This window comes from Xenopus laevis, chromosome 5L (assembly GCF_017654675.1).
Source record: "Xenopus laevis strain J_2021 chromosome 5L, Xenopus_laevis_v10.1, whole genome shotgun sequence".
In the NCBI taxonomy this organism is placed as follows: domain Eukaryota; kingdom Metazoa; phylum Chordata; class Amphibia; order Anura; family Pipidae; genus Xenopus; species Xenopus laevis.
This window is the reverse complement of record NC_054379.1, coordinates 2,875,304-2,898,959: the sequence shown is the minus strand read 5'-3', so window position 1 is coordinate 2,898,959 and position 23,656 is coordinate 2,875,304. Positions and strand designations below refer to the sequence as shown.

Below are 23,656 nucleotides of genomic sequence, written 5' to 3'. Positions count from 1 at the left end.
GTACATATAATTGGCTAGACTCTGACCTTACTGCCCCACCATATCAATATGTATGTATATCACACGTGTAATATAGATATATATGATGTCATTCATTCTAATCACAGCTTAGTGATGTCACAAAAATGATGTAAGTCCTGCTGTCAATCAGAAAGCTGTAACGAATTCTACCTCTTGTTCTCCTCTCTCCCATTATAACTCACAATAGGGGGGGAGATGATTCCCAATATCAGGTGTTACGCGTAGAACACGTATTTTAATGTCTCCTTTTTCAGTTCAGTTGATTTCAGACAGTTCACCAGAAATAAAGACTTTTTCCAATGACTTTCTATTTTCTATGTGTCACCGTTTTTCTAATATTGAAGTGTAAAGTGTCATATTTCACCTTCTAAAGCAGCTCTGGGTGGGGGTGGGGGGTCGCCGACCCTGTAAACTGTTCTAAATTGATACATTTAGTTGATACATTTCTTTTCTTTGCCCCTGCTGAGCAGAATCCCTGAGTTTCATTAAAGGACCAGTGACATCAATTTTTTTCAAGAAAAAAATGTTAGAATAGAACGCAAAAAAAACACAAAGACAAATGAAACATTTAAATCGCTAAGTCTTTATTAAGAAATAACTTACCAAAACTCCACTCGCGCTCCTCTTCAGAAAAGGTGCCAGGACCATCATGTGGCGCTCGATTTCTCATCTCTGGCTATCTCCTATAAGGAAACCAGGGAGGAGAAATCGAGCGCTGCACAATTGAGAGCAAATGGAGTTTCGGTAAGTTATTTCTTAATAAAGGCTTGGCGATTTAAAAGTTGAATTTGTCCTTGTGTTTTTTTTTTTTTGTTCTATACCAACAATTTTTTTTCTTTTTTAAATTGATGTTACTGGTCCTTTAAAGGCAGCTGTTAGACTTGATACAATAGTTGCACTTATATTCCCCATTGATCCTACTGACAAATGGAGCAACTAAATGTTCCAAAATTGTAACCGTTCAGATTCTGCACCTGAATTACTGAGCTGTCACTCAAACACCTGACATTCAACTTTAAAGGCAAAAAAATAAAATCCAAATTTTACTTTCTTTAATGAAAAAAGAAACCTATCTCCAATATACTTTAATTCAAAAATATGTACCATTTTTAAGAAACCTGACTGTATGCAGTGAAATTCTCCCTTCATTTACTGCTGTGGATAGGAATTGTCAGACGGTCCCTAACTGCTCTGCAGGGAAACAATCATACTTATGTACAGCAGGGGGAGCCCCCGCCTTACTTCCCAGCCATGCAGAACTCAAGCAGCTTTGTTTGTTTCCCTGCAGAGCAGTTAGGGACTGTCGGACAATTCCTATCCACAGCAGTAAATGAATAGAGATTTGTATTGGATTTTATTTTTCTCTTTACATCCCCTTTACTGTTTCCAACTCCAGCTGCAGGGACAAAGATCATGGAGCCAGATTTAAACAGATAAACTGGGATTCTATTTGGAGGATTATTTTGCTGCAGCCACTGGTTCTGCAGAGTTGGAGAAAGTTTGTATTAAACAATACAAAAACTATAAAATCCACATTAGATTACATGACAACACAGGAGCCAGTGCAGTCTGTATATTCTGATTATTAATCAGTCTTGTTGTATCGGCTTCTGGCAGATATAGTTTGACTTGTGCTGTTTTGATAATTTATGACGATCCCTAAGCAGCCCAGATCACACTGAGCATGTGCACAGTCTTGGTCTTGCAAAGATGTATAACAAAGTTACAAGATGGTGACCCCCTGTGGCCAACTTTGAAAGCATAAATTATTTGTTTGATTAGACTTGTGGTGCAGTGAGTTCATGTTTATGTTTAGTATACAAAATACAGCATTTCTAGCCTTATTCTATTTTATACTTTACTTGTCCTTTAAACTTCGATTTTGGAAAAACTGTCAAAACTTAAAAATGGAAAGTAATTGAAAAAAGTCTTCATTTCTGGTAAACTAGGTGAAACCATCTGAACGGGAAAAAAGCGTTGAATGTAAACAAGTTCTTTAAATCAAACAGGGGACAGAGCAGCCGTCTGTACAGTAGAGGACACTGTGGGTTGCTCTTGCAGAACAAGTTGGTTTATGGTACAATGTCCTATAATCAGTGTTTATTTCTTATCGGCTGTCTGACCTTTGTCGAGCAGTTTATGGGTTTCTTTTTCCAGCACAAAACACACAAACACGGCTGTGTCTATGTAAACTGTAAGTACCAGACTGAAGTTGTAATTAGCACTGGGGAAGGTTAGTAACTATACAAACACATACATCTACATATAATACCCTATTAGGGTAAGGCCACACGAGGAGACTCGGGGAGATTTTGTCGCCTGGCGACTAATCGCCTCGTCTTTTGAGCGACAATCTCCCTGAACTGCCTCAGCGTTACAATGAAAAGTCGCCTGCGCTAATGCACACGCAGCGATGCGTTTTCAATAGTTGCCTCAGTGAGGCAATTTCAGGCGACTATAGAAAACGCATTGCCGTGTGTGCATTAGCGCAGGCGACTTTTCATTGTAGCCTATGGGGAAAAACGCTGAGGCAGTTCAGGGAGATAGTTGCTCAAAAGACGAGGCGATTAGTCGCCAGGCGACAAAATCTCCCTGAATCTCCTCGTGTGGACTAGCCCTTAACCTACTCTTCTACAAAGTATGTTATTTCTTTCAGCCTGATTTTCTTGGGGTAACATTGTTTATTTACGGTCATGAAAAAGTAAAAAAAAACCCCTCTCAGCCTCCATAATAATTTACTCCACTTTCAACAAAAAAGATAACAGAGGTAAGTCTTATTTCCCAGGAACATCTGAGTATTTGAGTGTTTTCTGAACAAAGATTTTTAGTGAAGCAGTATTCAGTTGTATGAAATTAAATCAAATGTGAAAAACTGGTTGTGCAAAAATGTGGGTACCCTTGTAATTTTGCTAATTAGAATGCATGTAACTGCTCAATACTGATTACTGACAACACCACATTGGTCGGATTAGCTCGTTAAGCCTTGAACTTCATAGGCAGGTGGGTCCAATCATGAGAAAAGGTAATTAAGGTGACCAATTGCAAGTTTCTGTTTGACTCTCCTCTGAAGAGTGACAGCATGGGATCCTCAAAGCAACTCTCAAAAGATCAGAAAACAAAGATTGTTCAGTATCAGGGTTTAGGGGAAGGCTACAAAAAGCATCTCAGAGGTTTATTAAACTGTCAGTTCCAACTGTAAGGAATGGAATGAGGAAATGGAAGGCCACAGGCACAGTTGCTGTAAAACCCAGGTCTGACAGGCCAAGAAAAATCCAGGAGCGACATATGCGGAGGATTGTGAGAATGTTACAGACAAGCCAAAGATCATCTCCAAAGACCTGCAAGAAGATCTTGCTGCAGATGCAGGTGTATCTGTACATCGTTCTACAATTCAGCACAATTTGCACAAAGAACATGTGTATGGCAGGGGGATGAGAAGCCCTTTCTGCACTCACACAAACACACTCGCTTGTTCTATGGAAAAGATCATTTACACAAGACACAGGCATTTTGGAACAAAGTACTTTGGACTGATGAGACAAAAATTTAGTTATTTGCTCATAAAAAAAGCGCTTTACATGGTGGAAGAAGAACACGGCATTCCAAGAAAAACACCTGCTACTGACTGTCACATTTGGTGGAGGTCCCATCATGCTGTGGGGCTGTGTGGCTAGTTCAGGGACTGTGGGGCTAGTTCAGGGGCTGTGTGGCTAGTTCAGGGACTGTGGGGCTAGTTCAGGGACTACTGGGCCCCTTGTTAAAGTCCAGGGTCGGATGAATTCAACCCAATATGAACAAATTGTTCAGGATAATGTTCAAGCATCAGTCACAAAGTTGAAGTTCCGCTGCAGGGGTCGGATATTCCAACAAGACAATGACCCTAAACTCACTTGGAAATCTACAAAGACATTTATGCAGAGGGACAAGTACAATATTCTGGAGTCCCCCGACTTGAATATGATGGAAAATCTATGGGATGAGTTGAAGCAGACTGTCCATGCTCGGCAGCCATCACATTTAACTGAACTGGAGAGATTTTGTATGGACCAATGGGCACAAATAGCCACATCCACAATCCAGACACTCATCAAAGGCTATAGGAGGCGTCTAGAGGCTGTTACATTTGTAACTAAGTATTGATGGAATATTTCTGTTGGGGTGCCCAAATTTATGCAGTTGTCTAATTTAGTTCTGATGCATATTTTCTGTTAATCCAATAAATTTGATGTCACTGCTGAAATACTACTGTTCCCATAAGGCAAGTTATATATTAAAAGGAAGTTGCTACTTTGAAAGCTCAGCCAATGATAAACAAAACTCCAAAGAATTAAGAGGGGTTCCCAAACTTTTTCATATGACTGTATTATCCTTTGCTACAGATGCCGGTGTGCACAGAGCCACAACCCAAAACCCGCAGCCGCCATTTCGATAGGAATTTCAGAAACCTCTGCTACACAATGTTTCAGTAGGACAACACTAAGCACAATGTTGGGGTGACAAGTGCTGCTACCAGGGCTGTGTGTACTTTAAAGTCACATTGTTGGTGGTGCACAATCTACAGCCAATTTGTATTCTATAGGAAGTAGTTTGTGCAGATTGTGGGTATTTGGTGCCCTCTCGCTTCATTTGCTTTGGGTAGAGATAGAAGAAGGGGCAGGTGGGAGCTGTGGAAATAAGTTGTCAAGGTAAAAGAGCGACATTCAGGGTAACTAAAGGGATATTGTCATGAGAAAACATGTTTTTTTCAAAAAGCATCAGTTAATAAATAATGCTGCTCCAGTACACTCACTCAAATCCATTTTTCAAAAAAGCACTCTGATTTTTTTTCATATTTAAAGTGATACTGACACAAAAAAATTCTCTTTTCAAAATATTAATCTACCTTAAAAGTTACCTATAGGTCACGTTGATCATTTTTTTGCGGATAGTTCTGCTTTTGTAAATTATTGTTGGTTGAAGTTCATAAACCTGACAGTTTTGCCAACCTGACTGTCCCATCTCAACTTGTCAGAGTTTCTAATATAGAGCACAAGAAAAAATGGAGCACCAAAGGAGCCAATTATTTGTCCATTAAAAAAGAGAAATTTATTGTGAAAAGTGACATGGCTACCACGTGGCAATAGGTGGGACATCCACATCAAAATGCTTATTGTTTCCCCCCCCACCCACAGAAACACACCTGTCACCTCTACCTGTATGGCACTCGGGGTTCTTTCCATTTGAAGGGGTGGTTCACCTTTAAGTGAACGTTTAGTATGTTTGAGAATGACCAATTCTAAGCAACTTTTCAATTGGCCTTTGTTATTTTTTTTCATCTTTTTGTTTTATTTATTTTTTTAATTATTTGCCTTATTCTTCCGACTTTCCATCTTTCAATTAGGGGTCACTGACCCATCTATAAAAAAAATACTTTGTAAAGCTACAAATGTATTGTTACTTTTTATTCCTCCTCTTTCTATTCAGGCCTCTCCTATTCATATTCCAGCCTCTTATTCAAATCAAGGCATGGTTGCTAGGGGAATTTGGACCCTAGTTACAGATTGCTTAAGATGCAAACAGGAGAGCTGCTGAATAAAAAGCTAAATAAGTCCAAAAACCAAAAATAATAAAAACTAATTACAAATTGTCTCAGAATACCCCTCTCTACATCACACTAACAGTTAATTTAAAGGTGAACAACCCCTTATTAGGAGTCATGACCGATACACAGAATGTCCCGTGTGCAATACCCCACAATGCTAACTGTTTACACCGCTAGTACAGCTCCCTATTATAATGTGCCGGGCAATTTTTTCATTTGCCAGAGGGAAGTGGTTTGGATTGTTTTGGCCATTTCTCTGCCAGGGTCAAAACTCTCCATTTGCCATTAGCTTCAGCTTGTACAGTAAAGGCCAAACACATCAACTGGCAGTTAGGCTGGTTCAAAAAAGTAAAGAGGTTGAACTTGATGGATGTGTGTCTTTTTTCAACCTTACACCTCACCTATAAATAATAGTACAATAAGCCAAGAATTTCCCCACATTCTAAATACATTATACAGTGAGGGAGAGGATACAGACACCCCAATACAGTGAGCAACATTATATACACTAAAATGTTATTGACATGCTAGATCTACACCTGACCCTTTTAAAAACAGATTATGGGCGATATTACTATGTGTCATTAGCTTAACTGAAAATTGGAGCAGAATTTATCTTCCAGGTCAATATTAGATCAGAAATGCTCTGCACTGTTTGATTTGCATCTCTGTGCCACTTTGTGGCAGAAATCAGAATAGCAACAGAAGACTATATATATATATATATATATATATATATATATATATATTGTACATGATTGTGGCTGCACAGAGGAGATCCTGGCACATATAAAAAAAGAAGCTTGAAACATTGTGCTTTTCTTATCTGTTGCTTATTTTCTTTAACAGTAGGGGTTATTGTCCCTTCTCAAGCGACACACAAGGGCACGCACACCATCTCTATAACCCCTACATTTTAAATAAACAATAGCTGAAACCAGAGCTCAAAGGGGCTATTTGACTCCCCCCAGAAAGCGATTCCTCTGGATTACTCACTATGGCAACAAAGTGCCTTCTACCTCATTTACAAAGCAGCACAAATAAAACTTATTAAAGACAGAGACAACTGTTACCCCCAGGGACCGCATTAAAATTAGAATTTGTGTGCAGAGAAAAGGCAGCAGCTAGCGACTGTATGAGGTGTCCCCATTATTCAGTTTTTAAGAACAAAAAACAGGGGGAGAGCCTAAAAATTTGCTGCAATCTAATTGTGTAAGGTGTTTATTGAAACGAAAATAAAATCCTGAAGTAGAAAAATGTTACCTGAATTCCTGAAATCTGATGAGGGAACCGTAGAAGAGGGAGCTTTGCTTTCTTTTTTGGGAAGTTTGGAAACCTCATCTTTCTTTGAAGGGGGTTCGGGTTTAGTGACTTTTTCTTCATGAACCGCTGAAGCACCCTTAGCAGTGGTATCTACTCCACCATGAGTATCAGACACAGCTTTGCCAAAGTCATCAGCCTTCTGAACAATTGGGGTAAATTCTATGTTTTCTGGTAGAAAGTCAAGTTTGTCTTTATTTTTCTGAAGCTGGTCCTCGGGTTGCTTGGCAATGTGCGTCTGAATTTCCTCATGTTTAGAAGTCAGCTCTTCTGGGGAGAGTCTGAACTCTGGACTCTCACTGACTGGCGAATATTTTGAACCAGGCAACTTTGAAGAATAGAGACCTTCATCAAACTCTTCCATATGTAGATGCCTCTCTTGCGGGATAGATATCTCTGTATCTAGTCCCTTTGCAAAGAGATCAGTAGCTTTAGAAACATAAATCTCAGGCTGGAAAGAGTCTAAATAGGGTTTGGATGGAGAAGACTCTTCTGATTTTTGATCGATTCCTGGTTTTTGTTCTGGAATAACGAAGCTTTGTGCCATTGCACTTTCTGTTTTAATAGAGAAAGTTTCTTTGCGGACAACTTCAGAATCCCATTGCTTGTAAGAAGGTTCGCTAAGCTCAGAATCTGGTGAACTTTCATCGGAGGGCTCCATAAACTGTGAATCAAACTCATGCTGCTTAAATTTAGAAAACTCTGTAAAGTCGGAGGCAGCAGATTGGGTTCCCTTTATTAAGTCGCAGGCTATGGATATATAGGGTGCTTCAGCTTCTTCGACCACTGCTCTTTGTTTGGAGTCCCCTAAATCAGCAGCAGCAGCGGGGTCCTGATCTTGTAACACTTCAGTTACAGCTTCTTCATAGGATGGTGGCTTTTCAGGTTCAGCCTTGGTCTTTTCATCTCGGGCTGGAGGCTGAATACGCACTGGAGATATATCAGGTTTAAGAGCCATTGTTTCTAAACACAGAGTAGAAGCCAAAGGTGCTTCCATGACAATATCAGGCAGAACTGGTGAAGAGACCGAGTCTTCGAGGAGTGCGGGAACTTGGGCTGTAGGGCTGACTTTTTCCTGCATGGAAGTAGCAGCTGTCTGGACTAAATCAATATTTGGTTCATAGTTTAGCTTTGATATGCCAGTATCATAGGCCTCACTCTCATAGGCTTCTTGTACAATATCTGGTGTAGGTCCCTCTGCTTTGGTGGAAACCTGGACCTGTGTTGCTCCAGTTGTAACATACTCACTTTCTTGGGCCGATTCATCATAGAATGGATTTACCGTTGCCACTTTCAAACCAAAACCCACGGAGGTTTTCTGGGCTTGAAAATCTTCAATCTTTTTTTCATCTGTTTTATTTCCAGCCACACGGCTTCCCCCCAAAGAAAAAGGGAAGCTATGCTCCACAGTTGCAAACATCTCATAGTCTGTGGAATCTGATAAAACTTCAGGTGTCAATGGAGAAATATCATCTGAAATGTCCATTTCCTTTTCTTCACTGGATTTCTCCTCATACTTTGCCGTGCTTTCTAAGTTTAGACGGCCAACGTCAAATTTTTCTGCAACATCTTTCACTTCATAGCCAATATCACGTGAATTTGAACTTATGAACGGTTTAAAGTCAACGTACTGATAATCTACTTCCTTGATATCGGTAAACTCTTCATGCGGAGGAGCAACAGACTGAAGCATACCTGAAAACATTTCTTTAGCAGACTGGGAATACAACTTGGCATGCTCTTCAGAGATGGTCTCTTGCTGAGATGTTGGATGCTCAACTACATAACCCTTGTCAGAAAAGATCACCTCTTCCTTAAATTGGTCTAAAGCTTTCGTTTCTAAATGGTCTATTAATGACCTGGACGCGCTATACGTGTTATCGGTGGGTTCTTGCAAAGCTTCATTGGCAGCTAAGCCAGTAGAAAAAGCGACAGTTTGTACATGCTCTTTAGAGGACAGAGAAGGCAAAGAAGAGAGGGAGGCAGTAGACTGAAGCAGCACAGATGCAAAGTCCTCTTGGCCAGTAGATACAGTGCTAGAAGGCTCCATTATTTTGTCTGTGACCACGAACAGAAAGCAAAGGTATCAGTAGCAGACATAAGCAATTTACTACACAGATTACAGTAGATTTGTTAGAGAAATGTGGCTTTGTATTTTTAGCATTCACTCTCCATTTATTTTTCAGATATATTATAAGGCAAAGAATGTGTGCCCAAAGGTTTACCCCCACTATACTCATATTCATTGAGGCAGACACTGACTTGCCAAACTGAATTCCTAGCCATATGCATTTAGATACCACTCTAATGGTAGCCCAAGTGGCTATTGGGAGATTGGACTATGGGTAATGCTTCTGCCAAGGCAAACAACTTGGCAGCTGCCTTTAAATACAAGCATGAACCAATGGAAAGTTCAGTGCAAATAAGCATCTATGTATGTACCATTTTAAGGGAAGATACAGATACTTAAAGGGATACTGTCCTGGGAAAACATCAGTTAATAGTGCTACTCCAGCAGACTTCTGTACTGAAATCTAATTCTCAAAACAGCAAACAGATTTTTTTTAATATTCAATTTTGAAATCTGATATGGGGCTAGACATTTTGTCAGTTTCCCAGCAGCCCCGGTGTGACTTGTGCCTGCACTTTAGGATGGAACTGCTTTCTGGCAGGCTGTTATTTCTCCTACTTAATGTAACAATCAGTCTCAGTGGGACTTGGCTTTTACTATTGAGTGTTGTTCTTAGATCTACCAGGCAGCTGTTATCTTGTGTTAGGGAGCTGCTATCTGGTTACCTTCCCATTGTTCTGTTGTTTGGCTGCTGGGGGGGGTAATATCACTTCAACTTGCAGTACAGCAGTAAAGAGTGACTGAAATTAATCAGAGCACAAGGCAAGTCACATGACTGGGAGCAGCTGGGAAATTGACAAAATGTCTAGCCCCATGTCAGATTTCAAAATTGCTCTTTTGAGAAATGGATTTCAGTGCAGAATTCTGCTGGAGTAGCACTATTAACTGATGTGTTTTGAAAAAAACATTTTCCCATGACAGTGTCCCTTTAAGAATGTGCATCATTTTCCCTTCAGATCAGGAAGCAAATGTAATGGATGGTGAATGCGGTCATGTAAAAATATAGCTAAAGAAATGGACACGTGGAATAATCTTGCCCCAAGCTCAGTATTTCCATTTCCTTAGGTAAAGTGTTTTGCACAAGACAGATGCACAGACAGCAACAGTAATTAATAATGAGTAAAAGGTGCAAGTGGGAAAGAGAGGGTTACTGGTGGTAAAGAGAGGGTTACTGGTGGTAAAGAGAGGGTTACTGGTGAGAAAGTAGAGGATAGCAGAAAGAACTTGCCTGCAGAGAGGTGCATCAGATGCGCAGATGCAGCAGGAAGAGGGAAAAGGTTCTCATCTGAAAAACAAACACACGGACACCTTAGAGGACAGAAAGCAAAAGGAAAGAACATTTGGAACAGACTTGGAGATTAATAACAAGAGTTGAGAGAGAGAGAGAGAGAGAGACAGAGAGAGAGAGAGACAGAGAGAGAGACAGAGAGAGAGAGAGAGAGAGAGAGGTAATAAACACAAAAAATATCATTTTCCCCAGATATCAAGGAGAGAAACAATTTTAGCACAACACACAGATATATAAATGTATAATAATGGAAATATGTTCTTATTTACAAGTTATTCAGGGAAATGAATTAAAGGAAACGAATTTCTGGCACGTATGTAAAACAGCACATGAATGAATTCTGTTGAAAGCTCAAGTGAAGTTACCTTTATAGTGTTATAGGGAGGCTGTATGAAGCCAGAGATACAACAACCCAATGAAGCTCCCTCTCCACCTGTAGTTCCCAAAGCCGACAACACTGCTGGCTTAGCCCATCATTTGGTGGCCCACAACACGTTCCATGTTGCCACAGCATGTCAGCTCTTTATGTGCCAGTCACACTGCTCTGTGTTCAGGCCAAGCCAAACAAACTGCAGAAAGTGTCTATGGGGCACCTACTTTTTAAGCACAATTCTATATCTAAATGAGTATAACACACTGGTGCATTCTTATTTTTTTACACAATATGTCTCCTTTAAAGTTGAATGTTGGTGTCTCTGGTGATTGAGTGACAGCTCAGTAATTCAGGGGCAGATTCTGAACGGTTACAATTTTGCAACATTTAGTTGGTCCATTTCTCAGTAGGATCTATGGGGAATATATCATTATTATTAACATGTATTTATATAGCACCAATATATTGCGTAGCACTGTAAGTACCAATATTGTATCAAGTCTGCCTGTAATGAAACTCAGAGATTCTGCTCAGCAGGGACAAACATAAGAAATGGATCAACTAAATGTATCACTTTAGAACAGTTTACAGGGTCAGCGACCCCCCCTTCCCAGAGCTTTACACTTGAATATTAGAAAAACGGTCACACATAGAAAATAGAAAGTGATTATTTCGGGTGAAATCAGCTAGGTGTTTGAAGGTGAACAAGCCGTTTAAAGGGGTACTGTCATGGGAAAAAACATTTTTTCAAAATGAATCAGTTAATAGTGCTGCTCCAGCAGAATTCTGCACTTAAATCCATTTCTCAAAAGAGCAAACAGATTTTTTTATATTCAATTTTGAAATCTGAAATGGGGCTAGACATTTTGTCAATTTCCCAGCTGCCCCTGGTCATGTGACTTGTGCCTGCACTTTAGGAGAGAAATGCTTTCTGGCAGGCTGCTGTTTTTCCTTCTCAATGTAACTGAATGTGTCTCAGTGGGACCTGGATTTTACTATACAGTGCTACGCAATATGTTGGCGCTATATAAATACATGTTAATAATAATAATAATAATAATTGAGTGCTGTTCTTAGATCTACCAGGCAACTGTTATCTTGTGTTAGGGAGCTGCTATCTGGTTACCTTCCCATTGTTCTTTTGTTTGGCTGCTGGGGGGAAAGGGAGGGGGTGATATCAGTCCAACTTGCAGTACAGCAGTAAAGAGTGATCGAAGTTTATCAGAGCACAAGTCACATGACTTGGGGCAGCTGGGAAATTGACAAAATGTGTAGCCCCATGTCAGATTTCAAAATTGAATATAAAAAAAATCTGTTTGCTCTTTTGAGAAATGGATTTCAGTGCAGAATTCTGCTGGAGCAGCACTATTAACTGATTCATTTTGAAAAAAAAGAAAAAAAATTTTTCCCCCATGACATTATCCCTTTAAGCAAAATAATTTCACGCCGGCACTAAAGCAGAGAATAAGTTCTATGGCAGCAGATAAGTCAGTAAGTGTAGGGCCAGTTTCTATGGCTATAGATATAGATCATATCGTTCTCATCTACCAGGGACCCAGCCAAGTCTATTCATGTGCAACAACAACGACATTCCCTAGTGACAAACAGAGTCAAACAGATGACATGTAGGAATTCATTAGAGGGAGATGATGGAGGGTGAGATGAGTGTGATACAAGGTAACCAGCAGGAGAACATTCAACAAACTTCTTTTATTGAAAACACCAGTTTTAAAGGGATCCGGGATAAACCCATAATACGTTATCAAAGTCCTCAAATCCACTTTTTATATAAAGCCAACTTGTTAGAAATCTCTCAACTTTCACTGCACTGCTGTACATGACTAGTTACATCTGACCTATTACTAACAAGAAAACTTTGGGATTTTCCTGCTTCTTTTCCCATTACTAGCGCCAATGACCCAGTTCCACGGGACTCGCTGCACAAAAGGGGACCCACCTGCACATGTAGCAATGGAACACGCAACATATATCCAATAACCCTTCACTTTCTGCTCTTTCATGTTACACACGTTCTCTCTCTCTCTCTCTCTCTCTCTCTCTCATTGGCACTTTCACCATTGTAACCAGGGCTGTGTAGTCGGTACATCAATCCTTTGATTCTTTCGTTTATGGCACCTCCGACTCAAACTCCAACTTTGACTCCTCTGTATTTAAAGGAACAGTAACACCAAAAAATGTACTGTTGCCCTCATGGCTACACAGCAGCTTGTTTATATAAACTATAGTAGTACTTATCTGTTATCTACTGTGTATCCTGTGCTTGAATGGCTGCCCCATGGCTACACAGCAGCTTGTTTATATAAACTATAGTAGTACTTATCTGTTATCTACTGTGTATCCTGTGCTTGAATGGCTGCCCCCATGGCTACACAGCAGCTTGTTTATATAAACTATAGTAGTACTTATCTGTTATCTACTGTATACCCTGTGCTTGAATGGCTGCCCCCATGGCTACACAGCAGCTTGTTTATATAATCTATAGTAGTACTTATCTGTTATCTACTGTGTATCCTGTGCTTGAATGGCTGCCCCCATGGCTACACAGCAGCTTGTTTATATAAACTATAGTAGTACTTATCTGTTATCTACTGTGTATCCTGTGCTTGAATAGCTGCCCCCATGGCTACACAGCAGCTTGTTTATATAAACTATAGTAGTACTTATCTGTTATCTACTGTGTATCCTGTGCTTGAATTGCTGTCCCAATGGCTACACAGCAACTTGTTTATATAAACTATAGTAGTACTTATCTGTTATCTACTGTGTATCCTGTGCTTGAATGGCTGTCCCAATGGCTACACAGCAGCTTGTTTATATAAACTATAGCAGCTTTTACCAGTGCATGCTAAAAGTATATTATATGTTAGTTACTTTTATTTTTTTGGTATTACTTTTCCTTTAAAGGAGAAGGAAAGTCTATTTGCACTTGGGGGTGCCTAATGCTAGGTGCTGTTAGGTGCAGTTTTCTGCTGATAGGAGCACCAGCCGGGGATTTCAGGGAAGTCAATACATTCACTTGGGGGTGCCTAACATTTGGCGCCCCCAAGTGCAAACAGACTTTCCTTCTCCTTTAAAGGAGAAGGAAAGGTTAAAACTAAGTAAGCTTTATCAGAAAGCTCCATCTAAATATACCAGTAAACCCCAAAAGTAGTGCTGCTCTGAGTCCCCTGTCAAAAGAAACACTGCATTTCTTTCCTTCTATAGTGTACTCATGGGCTTCTCTATCAGACTTCCTGCCTTCAGCTTAAACCTCATTGCCCTGGGCAAGAGCATGCTCAGTTTGCTCCTCTCCCCCCACCCCTCCCTTCTCTACTGTAATCTGAGCCCAGAGCAGGGAGAGACTCAGGCAGGAAGTGATGTCACACCATGTTAATACTGCAGCTCCTATCCTAAGCAAACAGAGAGCTTCTAGCGCTTTTTACTCAGATATGGTAAAGCATTCTACAGAATAAATATAGCATTCTAGCTTGCGCTGTTGTAGCTAATCTATTGGCAATAAAATGCTTCCGTAGCTTTCCTTCTCCTTTAATATACAAATGTATTTTCCATGTTTATAGAAAGAAGTTAATTACACAAAATACAGGCTCATTTATCACTGCCAAAGCTGAAACATATAAATCGTATCCTTTGGTGATTCTAAACCTAAAAGAAGGTCTATATATGAATGGAAGCTGCCATATAGCTGTAGAATATCTGTTAAATACAATCCAACATGAACTCAAGTATTGTTCTTACACAGTTGCTTCTGCCATATCTGCCTTCATAGAATCTCTTACATCTGATCTCATTATTTTCTCTGCTTCTATTTAAACTTATTAGGAGTTGCCACATTTTTGGCAACTGTGATTTCCGATCCCAAAATTGCTTCCGACTCAGACGCCACAGCTCTGATTGTAACCATTTTATTCTGTGCTCAACAGTGACAGCTGCTCTGTTATATAAGTGATCTGCATAGAGAATCAGGCATCTCTCATAGTCATAAATATACAAATACTCCGTGAAATTCACTTGTTATTACCCAATGAGGCACCTACTAAAGCTTCCCCCAACTCCTCCCTCCAGGTAATTCAGGACAAAGCATTAAAGGTTCTCCTTTTTAAAGGAGAACTAAAGCCTAACTAAAGAAGTAGGTAGTAGCTAGTTGTACATGATGTTTTGTGCTTCTGTACCAGCCCAAGGCAACCACAGCCCTTTAGCAGTAAAGATCTGTGTCTCCAAAGATGCCCCAGTAGCTCCCCATCTTCTTTTCTGCTGATTCACTGATTCACATGCTCTGTGCTGCTGTCACTTACTGAGCTTAGGGAGCCACTCACAATATACAGTACACATAGAATAGAAATGTCACAATATAAGGCTGATTAGTAATTAATACACATAATTACTACATGGCAGCACAGAAACCAGTGCAATTAGCATCAGAATTGAATAGTCAGCAAACCTGTAGCATCAGCTTATATTACAGGGGAAGCTCATTCTCTGTTGGATAATTAGTGACGAGCCCTAAGCTTAGCTTCTCAACAGCCAATCAGAGCCCACTGAGCATGTGAGTGTCACAGACACTTTCCAAGATGGTGACCCCCTGTGACAAGTTTGAAGTCCTGGATCATTGCTGCTATTGACAAGCTCAAACTTTAGCCTCCTGCAATAAGTTCATTATATAAAATAGGACATTTTTAGCCACATTCATTTTTAGGGTTCAGTGCTCCTTTAAAGTCATTTAACAATGGGTTAAAGTTAGAGTTTACCATTTGATAAATATGCCTCTAAAAATCCCATAGGAATGGACAGAAAATGGTGGAATGTTGCGGTTGTGAGCCCAAATCTGCCCCTATAAGTGCCGTTCCTTTATTTGCCATCACTGGGAATATGTAGGAAAGTCAGCACAGAAACACCGGCAGCCAATGGGAACGTGTTTAAATGGATTCAGAATGAAATATTTGTAACAGAGAAAGGGAAGAGCGGAATATATTAATATAATAAAAGTAGGGTGTTGGGGTATTACAGGGAGGGGGAGAGCAGAAAAGGAATAAGGGGAATGGGAAACAAGTGAAATACATGAGGAGCGGTTCCCTGTTCCACTTGTTTATAAAACTCAGGTTGGGAATCTAATAATATTTAATATTGTACGACATCCAGTCATCAGCAATTAATATAAACATGCTCATTACATAAATGATCGGTTATTTATGCTTAGAATTTAGCGATTACGAATGCATTATTTCAGGATTAAATCAGTGCAAATAATCTTAAATAATATCTGAAATGATTGGGAGGTATTTGGTGTTTCCCATTGTAATAAAATTAATGGAAGAATTTCGTTTGATCCGTAGAAGGAACGTCGTGTGTATATATATATATATATTACCTTCCTTACGAAGCCTCTGGGCTAAATATGTATAGGCTGGAAATAAAAGAGAACATACATGTCAGTCATGGGCCACGTGAGATCCTGGGGGTCGTTATGGAGATGAAGCATTAACCCTGCGGGGTGTAGAGTGCAGAGTGAAACCCTAGAACTGCCCCAGTCTGAATATACACAGCGCTGACAAACTCACTTACCTACACAATTCAACGGCCGCTTCCTGCTAAATTTTATTCTCATTTCAAAATTAAAGACCATCGAACGACAGAAAATATCTCTAAATGTTATAAATTGACCTTATTTGTTTGCAGCCAGTGGTCTCGGTGTACAGATATGGGATCAGTTATCGGGAAACCCATTATCCAGAAAGCTCAGAATTACAGAAGGGCTGTCACCCACAGACTTCATTTTATTCAAATAATCCAAAGTGATTTAATTTTTTTCTCTAGAATAATAAAACATTAACTTATACATGATCCAAACGAAGAGAATTAATCCTTACTGGAAGCAAAACCAGCCAATTGGGTGTATTTAAAGGGATACTGTCATGGGAAAACATGTTTTTATCAAAACATAGTGCTGCTCCAGTAGAATTCTGCACTAAAATCCATTTCTCAAAAGAGCAAACAGATTTTTTTATATTCAATTTTGAAATCTGACATGGGGCTAGACATATTGTCAATTTCCCAGCTGCCCCCATTCATGTGACTTGTGCCTGCACTTAAGAATGGAACTGCTTTCTGGCAGTCTGTTATTCCTCCTACTTAATGTAACTGAATGGGTCTCAGTGGGACCTGGATTTTACTATTGAGTGTTGTTCTTAGATTTACCAGCCAGCTGTTATCTTGTGTTAGGGAGCTGCTATCTGGTTACCTTCCCATTGTTCTGTTGTTTGGCTGCTGTGGGGGGGGGGGAAGATATCGCTCCAACTTCCAGTACAGCAGTAAAGAGAGACTGAAGTTTATCAGAGCAAAAATCACACGGCTGGGAAATGGACAATATGTCTAGCCCCATGTCAGGTTTTAAAATTGAATATAACAAAATCTGTTTGCTCTTTTGAAATATGGATTTCAGTGCAGAATTTTGCTAGAGCAGCACTAACTGATGCATTTTGAAAAAAACATGTTTTCCAATGACAGTATCCCTTTAATGTTTAAATGATTTTCTAGTAGACTTAAGGTATGAAGATCCAAATTACAGAAAGATGTTATCCAGAAATCCCCAGATCCTGAGCATTTTGGATAACAGGTCCCATACCTGTACTTGGCCTCTTATTGAAATCACCATTAAAGGGGTGGCTCACTTTTAAGTTAACTTTTATTATGTTATAGAATGGCCAATTCTAAGCAACTTTTCAATTGGCCTTCATTTTTTCTTTTCCTTTTTGAAACATTTGCCTTCTTCTCAGCTTTCAAATGGGGGCCACTGACACATGACTTGTTCAACTGGCCAAAGTCCCAAAATGAAATGATATATTTCTCCTCTTCATAGACAATACACATATTAACATAAAAAAGAGATATTGCAACTTTAAATTAAACCAGGCCTAGTTAAAGGGGCAGTGTAAACACTTCTGAGCACATTTGCCTGTTCTTTGGAAATAGAAACATCTATGGGTTTTATTCTTGCACTAAACAAATGAAACAGGAGAAGTTGGTAAAATAAATTACCCACAAGGCACAGATATGTATAAAAAAACATCCCGTACCTTTTACCCTTAGGGTTTGTTTATACAGAGCTCATTATCTCTAAGCAAACTGCCCTGTTTATAGACGGAGCAAGCAGTGAAAACCAAACAATTTTCCACTATTGCTTTAAAATGACAAAATATTGGGGAAATATAGATTTTTTTAAAATAAAAAACATTTCCAAGCCATATCTGATGTGCTGGTTTTTAGTAAAAGTGTATATTGCCCTTTAAGGATGGTTGGGTGTATTTAGGATACTGCTGGGTGGAGTAGAACTACCTTTTTATTATATTTTCCATCCAAGGGATGTTTTTCCATGACAGCTTGTCACATTAACACCTCTTGGGAGTTTATTATTCACAGTGTTGCACCCACCCATAATAAACTGGATCCAGGGGTGAGTGCCAGGGAATAGCAGGGGTGGGAGGTTTTTTATAGGTTTTAGCAGAGTGGCAGTTACTGGATAGACCTTCTTACATTACACCATCGTGGATTTATCCTAACTGAAAGCAGACCCTGTATAAAGCTGCTTTTCGTTTAGCAGCTGTCTGGTTGCTAGGATCCAGATTACCCTAGCAACCAGGCAGTGGTTTGAAGATTAATTGGAGAGGGTCTAGAAAGACAGATAATTAATCCCAGCTATTACCAGACTACATTTCCCACAATCCTCCACTATATAATGAAATGTGAAAGTGGACTGAGTGCACATCTCTTCCACCATCTCCTCGGGGCTTCAGGTCCCTTTGTTGCAAATCCTAATGCAGCCTGGGGGGGGGGGGGACTTACTGGAAGTGATTGGAAAATACTCAGGGGATACTATTGTGTGGCCACTGCTGCTTGCAGGTAATATAGAATATAATTAGGGAATCCAGGATTCAGCCAAGATTCTGCCTTTTTCAGCAGGATTCGGCCGAATCCTTGTGCCTGGCCGAACCGAATCCAAATTCGCATATGTAAATTAGGGTTGTGTAGGGAAATCGCTTGACTTTTCTTCACAAAAGAAGAATTTTTTCCACTTTTTCCTTTCCTGCCCCTAATTTGCATATGTAAATTAGGATTCGGTTCGGTATTCGGCCGAATCTTTCACCAAGGATTCGGGGATTCGGCCGAATCCCAAATAGTGGATTCGGTGCATCCCTAAATATAATAAGCACTAGTCCCAACAGTTGCCAATTCTGAGGCAAATTGAAGAGGCTTCAATCAAAGGGTAGGACTACACTGGCGTTTTCTGTGTGATCCGATTCGCTGTCGCAGTGTTGATCTGACTGTTGGATCAGACGCAGAGCGAAGCATCTGACAGTTGTGTAGCGTCGGATCAACGCTGTAGCACCATCCGACATTTGTAGATCTTACCTTACTTCCGTCACATACAACTTGGCGCCTGCGTTTTTGCGCAGCGCGTCGGATCGCACAGAAAACGCCTGTGTAGTCCTACCCAAAAGGGTTTTTTGCCTTCCTCTGCATCAACTGGCAGTTAGGCAGGGATACTGTCATGGGGAAAAAAAATGTTTTCAAAATGAATCAGTTAATAGTGCTGCTCCAGCAGAATTCTGCACTGAAATCCATTTCTCAAAAGAGCAAACAGATTTTTTTAATATTCATTTTGAAATCTGACATGGGGCTAGACATATTGTCAATTTCCCAGCTGCCCCAAGTCATGTGACTTGTGCTCTGATAAACTTCAATCACTCTTTACTGCTGTACTGCAAGTTGGAGTGATATCACCCCCTCCCTTTCCCCCCCCCCAGCAGCCAAACAAAAGAACAATGGGAAGGTAACCAGTTAACAGCTCCCTAACACAAGATAACAGTTGCCTGGTATATCTAAGAACAGCACTCAATAGTAAAATCCAGGTCCCACTGAGACTCCTTCAGTTACATTGAGAAGGAAAAACAGCAGCCTGCCAGAAAGCATTTCTCTCCTAAAGTGCAGGCACAAGTCCCATGACTTGGGGCAGCTGGGAAAATGACAATATGTCTAGCCCCATGTCAGATTTCAAAATTGAATATAAAAAAATCTGTTTGCTCTTTTGAGAAATGGATTTCAGTGCAGAATTCTGCTGGAGCAGCACTATTAACTGATGTGTTTTGAAAAAAACATGTTTTCTGATGACAGGATCCCTTTAAGGTTGAACTTGATGGACGTGTGTCTTTTTTCTAACTAACTTACTGTGTTATGTTCTCCACACTGTCTGTAGGAAGATTTGAGCTTTGGTTGGTAAGTATTATTATAATTCCAGTAACGTTCCCTAGTCAAACTCAGAATAATATTTAGCATTTTAACCCTGTCTTAGCTGCTAGGACTGACCGTGTAGAACGAGGCTGCAGTGTGATGCTGGAGCCCCAGTGTAGAATGGAACATTGAGAAACATCAGATTAGCAAGTCCCCCCAGACTTCTACAGTTGGTGCTGATTCTGATTATCCACCATCAGTACCAGTGAAACCAGTTATGAAACCTATGATCTTGTGAAGAAAGAAAGTGATGGAAGAGCCTGACACCAGTTACACCCCCTAAACCCATGACTTCCTCCGACATGAATCAGGTTTCTCTCAGCAACTGCCACTGACCCCACCCCATCTGCACTCACGCCCCCGACACCCCACGCTCCCGACACCCCCGAGAAACACCCCAGGGCCCCCCTCACATGCGCCTGTGAATATGGGCCGGCAGCCTCCTAACAGTATTCACATAGAAGATATGCAAGTCATCACTCACAGCACAAATAGTGGCAATAAAGCTGAATAAATAATAATAATAATAATAATATACATTCATCCTGAATAGAGAGATGGGCCATTTAGAAGAAGCAATAGCAAAGCATCTGGTTAGTACATATATATATATAATCATGTATCTAATACTAGTGAGGAATCGTCATTGAGGCCCAGCACTCTCTATGTCTGTGTCACTCATCATCATCATCATCATCATCACTCAGCACATCACAATGACAGGAGACCAAACGCAAGTTATTCTGGGTGCTGGGAGTTAATATTATCATCATTTAATCGACCTCTGGCTAAGGATTGTGGGAGTTATAATTTCACAATGCAGTTGCTTGGCACTGTCCCAATGTAGAATCTCTTGTCTTTATAACAACAGTCTGACATTATTCTTTACTTGTACAAACCAGCTGGTGTCTCTCCTCTGAGGATCTGCAGGTCCCTCGGCTCAGCACAAATGATTATCAACATGGAGACGGAGCTGCCATACAGCTTAATGCAATGGTCTGTGCAGCACATGAGGGGAACGGTGCGGGTGTCTAATTAATGGGGGAGGTAAGTGAATATATATATATATATATGTATTATATACAAGTATATATTGTGCTGTGTGAGGATTGAGGTGTCTCTAATGAAGAGGTCACATGAGCTGCAGGAAATCACGGGGTCACATGCAGATTAGGAAATGGCTGTTTCTTGGAATGATCAGCAGAATCTTAAAGGGGCCCCGCGCACAATCCTGTCTCCCATCATCACACACAGACTTTATGCTGCAGGGAAAAGGCCTCCAACTGCCATCAGCCCAAAGGAGCGGGAGTTGCTGCTGAAGCTCAGCTGGAGTTTGCAGGTGCCCAACCTGAGAACTGACAACTGACTTCCACTGCAACTGCCACATGGCCTGACAGACAGACATACAGCATGTCACACAGACTACAGGGGTGCCGAGAGATTTAGAAGCAGAGATGGGGAGCCTGTGTCTCTACAGGGCCAGATCTAAGAGTTCCAGCTGTACAGACAGTCACACAGTCCGACAATTGCACAGACAGTCGCACAGACACAAAGTCGCACAGACAGTCAGACAGTCGCACAGACAGTCAGACAGTCGCACAGACAGACACAGTCGCACACAGTCAGAAGCACAGACAGTCAGACAGTCGCACAGACAGACACAGTCGCACACAGTCAGAAGCACAGACAGTCAGACAGTCGCACAGACAGACACAGTCGCACAGACAGACACACAGACAGTCAGACAGTCGCACAGACAGACACAGTCGCACAGACACAGTCGCACACAGTCAGACAGTCGCACAGACAGTCAGACAGTCGCACAGACAGACACAGTCGCACACAGTCAGAAGCACAGTCGCACAGACAGACACAGTCGCACACAGTCAGAAGCACAGACAGTCGCACAGACAGACACAGTCGCACACAGTCAGAAGCACAGACAGTCGCACAGACAGACACAGTCACACACAGTCAGAAGCACAGACAGTCAGACAGTCGCACAGACAGACACAGTCGCACAGACACAAAGTCGCACACAGTCAGACAGTCGCACAGACAGACACAGTCAGAAGCACAGACAGTCAGACAGTCGCACAGACAGTCGCACAGACAGACACAGTCACACAGACACAAAGTTGCACAGTCAGACAGTCGCACAGACAGACAGTCGCACAGACAGACAGTCGCATAGACAGACACAGTCGCACAGACAGTCGCACAGACAATTAGACAGTTGTAGTCAGACAGACAGACATAAGGAGGAGGAGACAATAGGAAGTGGGGTCGGAGAGTCACACGTGACAGGGTCGCAGACTCACCCAGAGAAGAGGAGGGGGCGGTACATGTCGCTGGGGGTCTCTCGGGCTCCTCTGTGGGGGCGCTGGGCTCGGGGGGTGAGTGAGGGGTCGGACTGGAGCCGGAGGTGCTGCCGGGATCTTCCAGTACAGGCGAGGCCTCCAGACTCTCCTTCCAGCTCTTCTCATCCTCCTCCTCCTCCTCATTCTCCTCCTCCTTCTCCTCCATGTGCCGGGACGGGAACGTGTGAGAGAATTGTCCGGCTCCCCCAGTCAGGTCCAACACGTCATCCAAATCCTCCAAGGGCTTCGTGTCCCCCGGCTCGTGACTCGATGAAATGTCCGACGATTGCGCTTCCATTGCGGCGGCGGCGGAGGAGAAAGTGAAGCTGCTGAGAGACAAGTGCGCACCCGTGTGAGCGGCAGAAAGAGGCGGAGACCAGGCAGCAGCGATAACAATACAGAGATGGGGGGAGCGAGGCTCGGGCACGGCGCCACGCCCTAGTGACTCACCACCAGTAACAAAAATGGCCGCTGTCACACGCGGCGCCTTCCTCCCTGCAACCAATCCTGACTTGCAAAGCGGAACTAGACTGTCCAATGATGGCGGTTGCTGCGGAAACCAGTAGTCCTGTCTTCTGAGCGACAAGCAGTCTGACCAATGACAGCTAGTTTAGAGCCGCGTCTCCGAAGCCGCTGAAGTGTCACAGTTTGCAATTCGGAAAGCGCGTTAGGAAGTCTTTGAAATAGCTTGCCGTTGCCGGGGCAACTAGATTCCAGCCAATAAGGAGGATCCGATTGAATAACTGATTACTGTGTAGCCAACAGGAATGAGAAATAAAGCAAGTGGGCGAGGCCATGAAGTACAGATGCTGCTGGTCCTGATGGGAGCGGGTTATGTGCTGCTCAGTCTGTTGAGTCACGGACTCGTCATGTTCCGTTTAGTTAAAGGGATTCTGGCCTTTTTTTATGATGTGGTTTTTATTTCTAAATGACACAGTTTACACTGCAAATAATTCACTGTACAATATAAAATGTCATTCCTGAAGCAGCAAGTGTATTTAGTTGTAATATTGGTGTGTAGGTGCATCTCAGCTCATTTTGCCTGGTCATGTGATTTCAGAAAGAGCCAGCACTTTAGGATGGAACTGCTTTCTGGCAGCCTGTTGTTTCTCCTACTCAATGTAACTGAATGTGTCTCAGTGGGACCTGGATTTTACTATTGAGTGCTGTTCTTAGATCTACCAGGCAGCTGTTATCTGGTTACCTTCCCATTGTTCTGTTGTTTGGCTGCTGGGGGGGAAAGGGAGGGGGTGATATCACTGCAACTTGCAGTACAGCA

General features: G+C 41.5%; 1 protein-coding gene across 7 annotated transcripts in view; it reads right to left on the bottom strand.

Moving 5' to 3' along the window:
- rtn4.L (reticulon 4 L homeolog) overlaps nt 1-23,356 on the bottom strand; it is a 43,817-nt gene extending 20,461 nt beyond the window's left edge. Inside the window, 4 exon segments of one of the 7 annotated variants that reach the window (NM_001091029.1) lie at nt 6,866-8,980; nt 10,282-10,338; nt 16,101-16,136; nt 22,339-22,790. In NM_001091029.1, coding sequence (NP_001084498.1) covers nt 6,866-8,980; nt 10,282-10,338; nt 16,101-16,136; nt 22,339-22,675 — 2,545 coding nt within the window. In that variant the 5' untranslated portion in view covers nt 22,676-22,790. 7 annotated transcript variants of the gene reach the window in all.
- Nucleotides 23,357-23,656: the final 300 nt, after the last annotated feature.